The sequence below is a fragment of the Mandrillus leucophaeus genome, unplaced genomic scaffold (assembly GCF_000951045.1).
Source record: "Mandrillus leucophaeus isolate KB7577 unplaced genomic scaffold, Mleu.le_1.0 Scaffold803, whole genome shotgun sequence".
NCBI lineage: Eukaryota > Metazoa > Chordata > Mammalia > Primates > Cercopithecidae > Mandrillus > Mandrillus leucophaeus.
This window is the reverse complement of record NW_012108731.1, coordinates 959,060-968,684: the sequence shown is the minus strand read 5'-3', so window position 1 is coordinate 968,684 and position 9,625 is coordinate 959,060. Positions and strand designations below refer to the sequence as shown.

The window sequence follows — 9,625 nt, the reverse complement described above, 5'->3', positions numbered from 1 at the left end:
GCACAAGAGTCCTCATCTGGTTAGGTCTCTCCTTGGCCTGAAATGCTGGCTAAGGCTTTTCAGGACAAAGTCCAGACGCTGGTCTCTGCCTGCACAGAGCAGCCTCACCCTTATTACTCCTCCCAACACGTGCGCACACACATGTGCACACACACACACACACTCTCTCTCTCTCTTTGTCTCTCTCACACGAATACACAGACGTGCACATTTTTTCTCCCCATCTTTCCCTAATTTGTCCCCTTCCATCTTCTCCTGCCATCCCCATTTCTCCCTCTTATCTCTCCCCACTCTCCTATTCCTGTCTCTTTGCCTCTTCTTACCCCCAAATCTGTCTCTTCCAGATCCTCTAACTCTTCCACCCCCATATCTTCCCACTGTCTCTCTACATCTTTATCTCCCGCACACGTACACACACACACACTCTCTCTCTCTCTCTCTCTCTCACACACACACAGTCTTACATCATCCACAGTACTTTAAGCATGCTGAACAATTTGCATTTCCTTGAAAGCACCACATTATCTCATACCTCCTTCAATTAGAAGGCCTTTTTCCCCCTGCCCTGCCTTAGGTCTGTGTCATAATTATCTCAGTAAGCACTTCCTTCATGGTATTATAATTGTTTACATGTCTGTTTTCCCACTTCACTGTGAGCTCCTTGTCTTATTATTTCAATGCTCTCAGTATCTGACCCAGAATATGGCACATAATAAGCACTCAGTAAGCATCGAGACTTCCCCCTTGACTGAAATTAATTCTTCCGTATTTTTTATCTCATTCTGTTATGGACCATGAACTAGTATGTGAGAACTAATGTGGTATTGATGATACTCTTTATTATACCATCCCAGTTAGCATTTCTGTTTAATAGCAGAGGGGTTTTGAATATATAATGTCATTATTTAAAGATGTGATTCTCCAGGCCTGGACAACATGATGAGAACCTGCAAAAAAATAGAAAAAGTTAGCTAGACGTGGTGGCATGTGCTCTAGTCCCAGCTATTGGCGAACTGAGGTAGGAAGATTTATTAAGCCTGGGAGGTTGAAGGGCAGTGAGCTGTGATCATGCCACTACACTCCAGCCTGGGTGACAGAGCAAGACCTTGTCTTAAAAAAAAAAAAAAAAAAGTAAAGTAAAATAGATGTGTTTATCCTTGAAAATTCAGTCATTAGGTTATGTATGCTTATAAGGGGCTAATATTTGAGAACACATCTTTTGAACTCTGATTTGATTTCTACTAAGGATTGTGACAGACATTGTGAGCAGGGCACAACCTTCAGGCCCCTGGAGGACAAAGTGTGTAGCACATACCACTTTTTATCAACCAGAGTGTCTTGCCTGTTAATATACATTAGTTGAACAAATAAACGTTCCCCCATATCTTTGGTAAAAGTTCACGATCTAAGAGGAAGCACAGATACTGGAAAAAAAATAGGAGAAGAGAAAACAAAAGACTGTGAATCTTAGTCGCGTCTCTCGTACTGACCTGAGGATAAAATCAGCCCATTATGTAACTCTCTGTACCCATTTCCTCAACTCTGATATGAGGCGACATGGCCAGCAGATTTTAAATGTCAATTCAGTTCAATTATTCACTTATTCTGTAACTTGAGAATTAGCTGAGCAACCCTGAAAAACAATGAAAAAGGAAGTCTGTGGCAAAAAAAAAGGTAGTTGTGACACTCTCAGGCAAACAGTAAAGTGATTGAAGGGAAACTGATGGAAGTGAAAATACAGAAAGTAACGTAATGGAAAACGTTTGTGAGCTTGGAGAGAAATCCCAGAGACCAGAAACTTCTGCGAGAACCTCCATCAACCCCCAGTCATTGTTAACAGATTTCATTAATTCCACTGAAATAAATTACTCGTGCATAGTGAGGAAGTAAATGGGAAGGTCCTACTAAGTTTAGGTGGGCAGCATCAAGCCAATGCTGTGAAGCAATATGGTGACAGACAGAACAAGTTACCTGATGGATTAACTCAGTGCTCTTGGGTTTATTAAAACAGTTTTCTCGGGTTGGGGCTGGGAACATAAGGGAATTATTTATCCCTAGAGGGGCTCCAGACCAGGAGATGTTACTGGTGCATAAGTAGGCTCTGGAGAGCACTGTGGAAAACTCCTGCTTTCCAGTGTTCAGGACATGGATAATAACCAGGTGTTGTATATAAAAATAAAAAGGAAAAAAAGAAAAAAGAGAACAAAGCATTTTTTGATGGAAATCCATGGTCCTAGGGGATGCAGGCTTACAGTCTGTATCAATCATTAATTTATCATTGTATCTCTGCAACTTCATTGTGCCATTTCTATTTGCATTGTTTAGAAAAAGAGTATCTACAGTTTAGTGACTTTTTCAGTTGCATTGAGAGCAATCTAAATTGGGCTCTTAAAGATACTTCTTTCTGTTCTTTAGGAAGACTTTATGCAGTTATCACTTCCTTTTTCCTTCAGCAAAATGAATTGAATAAAACTCTCATATTTCTTTGAGAAAGTGCTCTGTCTTTGGAAGGTATGGCTCTGAAATGATCCTATAATGAGGAAATCAGGTACAATGCTCATTGATCTCAAAGAGCATAAGAAAACATTTGTAGTCACAGGAAGAAAGAATTTTTGTTTAACTTGTAATTGTATGTTTGTATTGTAATTCATCCCCCACTTCTTTTTTGAGATACTGTCCCTTGGAATCTGTAAGGGATATCTGTTTAAAGCTCTTGTGGTTAAAATGTAAACACCTCTAAGTTCAAAGGAATAGATATGGAACAGAGAGACGTAAATTGTATCTTCATTATTGCTTTATCTATTCTTAGTTTATTATTTTATCATTTGTACTGGCCTTATAAAATTTTCATTTAATTGGGTATCTATTTAGAGAATTACTGCCATCTATCATATTAATAGTACTCTGCTGGTTAAAAAAAATCCATACCTAACTGTTACTAACAATGAGACAGCATATATTAATAATACCTTTCAGAATATTTTGAGAGAAACAAATCAGTTTGGTTATTAGTGCCCATTCGTTTTTTGTGTGTCAGAACAAAGCTCGGGCCTATTTTATGTTCAATCAGAGAACTAAGGAAACAGCTTTCAATTTCATCATCTCATAGGTGTGTTTCTAATTACAGTGCATACCTGCCTAATTTAGAAAATGTTCTGATACTTATCTGTGATGGACCACAATCCATGACTTTTTTAAGGCTTTAATTACTAGCGTACTGAATCAAAGTGCTTTTTTATGCCTTGCTTTTAAGAAAAAGTCATTTTAAGATTGAATCACTTTCACCAATTATAGTGTGATAATGATGCAGACATCTTTATATAGTTATTAGTGCCAGAGCAAACTGGATTCTGATCATTGATGTCTGCAGTATATTTTTTATTCATAGAAAATGGAATTTGTTTTAAGTTGATGATCTAGCAAGTATACTCAATTGCTGTGACGATCAGAATCATGATATTTTGTAGATATCATACAGATAAGAAATCAGTAGGATTGATTTTTTTTTCTCTTGTTTGGGGCAAAACTTCTAAAAGGAAACACTGTCTAATGTGTTACTTTCATAATAAAGGAATTGAATTTTTGTGATAAAGTATCAAACTGTATACATATATGTGTGTGTGTGTATATATATATAAAGATTTTATTCGCTGAGTTGATGAAAGTAAAAGTCCATCAAATCTTATTTTATTTAAAAATTGTGGCATTTTGTAAAATTCAACTTTTGATATGTGTTATTTGCAAAATTGTTCATTTTCTAAGATAAGGTGAATTTCGTGGCAACATCAGCTTTTACTTTCTACTTCAGTGTTCCCTGTATGTTGTAAAGAGTGCAGTATACAGACAGATGCTAGTTGTAAAAATATTTATCACAAAATCAAACTTTGTTTATGTTTAGCTTGAATATGAGACTCAAATTAAGAAGATGCTACTCTCAAAAGATAGTCTGGGACTAAAAGGTGAACTGAAAGATGAAGACAGAGAAAAGGTAATAAACTAAATTGATAACCTTTCTGTTAACAGAGGAGTTCTGGAGTGTTTATATTTTAAGATATTGTTTTAAATAAAATCATCTTATTAGAAAGATCCATTTGATTAAACCTTAAGTGATTAAAGATTTTTGCTTACAGAATATTGCTTTAATGTCTAATTAAGTTTGCTGAAAGGGAGTTACTTTGGGAAGAAAGGATAGACTCTAAAGAAAACCTTAATGTTGTCAGTAGGTAAAATTATTTTTCTAAATCATGCCTTGTAGCTGCTCTTTTCTTAGTTTGAGAAGTGTTTTAAATGAAAAGTAAACAAAATATGGCATTTTGATTCTTTTATTTGTGTGAATATATATAATTCTGTACATTTTAACCTTTGCACAGAAAAAGTGGAAAGAACAGATTGCATATCTAAGCAATAGACAAAAAGATTGGCAAGGAATACTTAAATAAATTCTGCTATGTATCTGCTGTAATGCAGGCTTCTAATCCTCCAGCCTATCTCCATATAAATGATTCTGTTCAAGACCATAGATGTTTTCTTCACTAAAAGCAGTAAAGCTCTTTTAGATGAAATGTCTAAAAACATCTTGTAATAACTTGGAGCATGCTGGCAAGAGTAGTCACTTGTGACTATGTGTGAAACCCCCTCAGCCAGTCGATATTGTAATAAGCAAAAATGGTAGCATCACTCCATTATTCAGAAAAGCCAACAGCGTGCTTGTTCCTTAGGCTGCAGCATTCATTAAGAAAAGCTTACTGGGCTGAAAGCTGGAAACAGATGATAACGGGATATGATTTTCATATTTAATGCTTTCCTTGGAAGAGTATGTGTGCTACAGATTGATAGAAGAATCAACTGCTACTTTACTAAAAGACTTTCAGGTTTGCCCTATAGCTACCGATGGAATCATTCAGCCAAGAAATTAACTTTTTCTCCTTTTACCTGCTTTATATATCTGCTAAGCAGGCTGCCTGGCTGCCAGTAAATGTTATTATGCAGTTAACTGTTTGGTATTTAAGACTCTTATCAGAAAAGAAACAGAGGCCACACTATTTTGTTTTTATAGTAGGAGGAAGGTTTTAGTTTTTCTTTCTTCCGTGCATTAGCAGGCATTAATCTGAGTTTATAGGAAGTTTTCGTTTTCCTTCCTCATAGATTAAAAAGTTAAAAAAAAACCCTAGAATTTAGAGCATTCTTTAAACTGTAAGATACAAAACACCAAGCCCTAGCAACCTTGACCTATATAAAAAGGCCTTTAATGATAAATGATGAATATGCCATTCGGTGTAGGCCAAATGTGGTATGATGTGATAGACTTTTAAAGCATTCAAGCAGTTTTTCTGTTTGACATTCGGTCATGAAATAATTGATGTGTTTTAATCTAGAAGTCAGTTAGTTCTTTCTGTGCTGTTCTTGATAGACATATTCTTAGCACAGCAGTGTCAATGGTACTTCAGGAAAACGGAAGCTTTTTTTTTCTTACCCACTGATTCTTTACCTTGCATATAGTTATGGAGTCTCCTTTTAGGACATATTTAAAATTAGGGCAAGAGACATACAGTTGACAACCCCTTAAAATCTTACATATAATAATTAGAAGTCTTTTCATTTATATGGAAAGATGTCATTTCCTTAAAAGCTTTGACTATTGGCTGTATAAGAATCAATTAGGTAACATTTTGAGAAATTTATATTTTGCCTTTTCTAATTTTCCACTGATGTTCAACCAATTAGAAGGTAAATGCATTTCAGCGAAATCATGCTTTAGTGACTCCTTCCATAATTCCTGAACAATTCCTTATCATATGAGTTATGTCTTATTGTTTAGTGGAAATCCAAGCTCGTCTTCTTTGGGCAGTCGTATGAATTGGTCTTGGTCATTGGCCCAGGGCCTTTCGAAGCATAGTACAGTCACTGGTTGAATCAGTAAGTAGTTGTTAGGCATATATTCTGTTTGAGAAGCCACAGTAGGCCACTCTATAAATGCCACAATTTTCTTACCTTCAAAGTGCTTCTCACAAAGCAATGTTCTTTCTAAGGCACAGAATAGTGTGTGATAAAGTGCCAGTCACATGGGACAAGCATGAGCAGTGAGAAGAAAGAAGGTCCTGCTTCCCATGAATTGAGTAACCCCAGGCCTGGTGGAGGAGGTGGTGTGTGACCTGGCATAGAAGGATGGGCAGGATGCCAGTCAGTGGCAGAAAATGAGCCTGGAAAGCTACCTTGTGGGATTTGGTGCCTGAAACTATGGTACCAGGCTAAGAACTGAGATTTCCTCTTCGAATTTGTGTGTGTGTGTGTGTGTGTGTGTGTGCGTGTGTGTGTGTGTGTGTTGGGACCAATGAAGGAAGGACTTGTGAGCAGAGCGGTCACATCCCATGTGTGCAGCTGCGGGAAGATGAGGCTGGCAGTGCTGTGCAGGATGAGCCTGGGGAGGAGTATGTGGAGCTGAGGAAATGAGGCTCCATTCAGACAGGAAGAATTAACAGAATGGAGGGCCTGTATTGGGGATGGCCATTGAGGTGGAAAACACTAATAAAGGGGAGAGGATCGATCAAATTGGTGATCATTCTGAATTATAAAAAGATATTTTTTAAGTGGCTGTACAGCTTTCAACCATAGGCGGTAACGTGGATGCCAAGAAAAGTCATCAAGTGGTGTGTGTCCATTTTATAAATGTAAAACCCTGGCTCAGTTTTAGTGTAGGACATCTATTGTTTGCTTGCATCCAGTGGCTGCTCTTTAGAATCATACATCACTTAGAAGTGTTAATAGTCTATTCATCTGCCATGCTTGTTTCCACTATGAATTTACTTAGCTTACAAAAAATGTGTCTTACCAAAAAGGCACATTTCAAGCCCCACTCAAATCCTCACAAATTTTACTATACTAGTTCTTCACCTCTATTTTTTATATATATATATATAGAGAGAGAGTTATTTTTTATTTTGGGGGCAAACTCTGTTTCTAGGCATGTTCTTCTGGTTGAAGAACAGTGACTAGAAAATATACATAAAAACACATAAAAATGTATGTCCTCAAGAAAGATTGAGACGGCATTTTTGAATGAGAGTATACATTTGGGGATGGGGGTTGTGTGGTTTCTTTGAACTATTAGTCTGTGAAATATATTCTACTAGAAGTAGAAGCAAACTGATTATACTCTATCAGGCCTGGATAGGTGTGGAGGATCAGGGAATTTCATCACAGAGCTGAAGGTTTGTGGAGGAGCGTCACTTCCCCTGTGGTCACCCTCTCTGCAAGGATCAGGTGGAGAATGGTTACAAAGGTGTTATTCCCACTTTTTAATACTGGTAGTAACAATGGGTAATAATCACCGCACTTTTACTTTGCCAGGTGCTGTATTAACACTTTATATGTATCTTCTCAGCAACCCTGGAAGTAGAGGATATTGTTGCCCCCATTTTATAGTAATGCTCAGAAAAGTTAGTTAACTCGTCGAAAACTACACAATCAGGCAGAGGCAATATTCAAACCCAGACCATTGGACTTCAGCGTCCGTGCTATTAACCACCTTGCAACAATGCCCTCTAAGGCAGTATGGGTAAAAGGTAGTATGGGTAGCTCTTCAAAAGTTGGAGAAATTCCTGGTGAAATAAAAACTTTAAGTACTACATTTTTACCTAGACTTGAGGGAAGAAATGGTCTTCCTTGGTGCTGTAGTATTTGAGCTGAATCAGGTGAGCCATGGCAAGCAGAGGACCTACCCCCTAAACTGCCCATGTTTGCAATAAAAGAAGCATCCGTTTCTGTTGGCTTTGTTGGGCAGAAGAAATGCGTTACAGCTCAACTGAAGAAGAATTTGAAGGGAGAAAGCCTGCACAGCCACAGGAGGTGGCTGTGTGCCTGGTATGCAGGGATGAGCTCTGCAGTGGCTTTAGCCACGGATCTGAGCATGTGTCCGAGGTACTCCCAGGAGTAGTGCCACTGCAGGAGAGGCACGTGACAGAGAAGACAACACCCCAGTATGAGATGATGGAAAGGGTTCTTCCATTCCAGATGAGATAGAATGCTGTTCCCAGGATCTGAGCACCATTCATGAGACCAAGGCAGCCACTGTAGGACCTGGCTCATCTCCAAGGAGTAAAGGGACCAGATAGATACCTTGTGTAGGGGAAACTTTATTGAAATAAATATTGCAGCAAGGGGGAAAAGGAATCCTAAAACTATACTGAAGTGTCTCTAGCGAAAGAGCAAGTGACTTGAATTGGAATCCTCTGGGAAGGACCCTAACACAAGGATTTGAGTGTAAGTAGTTCATTTGGGAGGTGGTCCCAGGAAGCACAGATAGAAAAGAGGGGAAGATGGCAGGGGGAAGGGAAAGTGGGCTGTAAGAGTGTGTGATTCAGTGGGTTATCACTCAGAGCACCTGGTGCTCAGTCCCACTGGGGAACTTTGGATGACTGTATAGGGCATGCCTCGGGGATATCCCATTCGCGGAGTAGGAAAGGGAGGTGTTTCCCCTCCAGGTCTGCCACTGCCAGAGTGCTGCGCCTTGCTCCTCTTCTGGTGCTACACAGCAGCTGAGAGAAACGCTCGGGCCAAGAGGCACAGGTGCTTACAGGAGGACACTGGGCAGGTACTGGGATGGTGAGGGCCCAGGGATATGGGCCCGCTCTCTCACACCTCTCATACCTGCTAACAGTGGGTGGAGGAGGTAGAGGTTATTCCTTAGAATTCTCTGTGTAAGCCCGATTTCTTATCCTTACTAGCCCACAGTGCTGCTTTCACCAGCAGCCCCCGTGAATCACTGCTCAACTATAAACAACACAAAAATCTCCCTAAATGGGAGCTCTGAGCAGTTGCCTTCACGGGGAACGTGGCCCTCAGTTCTGCCTTTCTCAAAGTTTTGACTGTACTTGATTTAGACAGAACCATGACAAGTCAAAAAGTAGTCTCTCTGTGTTCAGCTGGACCTTTTTATATTGATTTCTTATTTATATGTGTTTGTATTCGGAAAACAGTTAGAAGTTAACTCGAATTACACAAATTGTATTTCAAGTCCTGGCCCTAAAACTACATCTGCAGACCTGCAGACGTTTTTTTCAGGAGAGGGTAGAACATGCTCTTCTCTCCCAGCTCACTCAACAGTAAGCTTCCACATGGCGAGGCCTGGCCCCTTCTTCCCTGCCGCACCACCCCACAGCACCCTGCACCTGGTGAGTGATGATGGCCTGCTCACCTGAAAGGAGGAAGAGGGGAGAGCTGCTCTCTGAGTGAAGGGTACTTCCCGTTTCATGTGGTGTTCGAGGGCAGACGACATTTGGACTCTGTACTCCTGCTTTTGGGGGTGCCTTTCAAGGACCTAGTGGGGAATGTGGCTCTGATGGACAGCTCCCCCATAGGTCTTTCAGGCACTGTTCTAAGGACTTTATATATATAGGCATATAGAAATACACATTGGTTACAGCAACCTTACAAAATAAAAACTATTTTAATACCCATTTTACAGATTAGGAAATGGGAGCTCAAATAAATTAAGTAACTTAATTTCTCAATCATATAGCTAGTAAGTGGGAGAGTGGTCTGGAGTCTTCATAAATACATCAGTCTGCTTTTCAGTTACTGGGAGAAAGGATTTACTTAGGAAAATGATGGGAGAGGGCCTTTTTTT

General features: G+C 39.4%; 1 protein-coding gene across 4 annotated transcripts in view; it reads left to right on the top strand.

Moving 5' to 3' along the window:
* Nucleotides 1-9,625, top strand: part of KIZ (kizuna centrosomal protein) — a 121,404-nt gene that overhangs the window by 18,203 nt on the left and 93,576 nt on the right. For 3 of the 4 annotated variants that reach the window (XM_011967604.1, XM_011967603.1, XM_011967602.1), the window contains one exon: nucleotides 3,899-3,988. The exons of the other annotated variant lie outside the window; for it this stretch is intronic. In XM_011967604.1, the coding sequence (XP_011822994.1) occupies nucleotides 3,899-3,988 (90 nt within the window). The remainder of the gene's footprint in view (nucleotides 1-3,898; nucleotides 3,989-9,625) is intronic. 4 annotated transcript variants of the gene reach the window in all.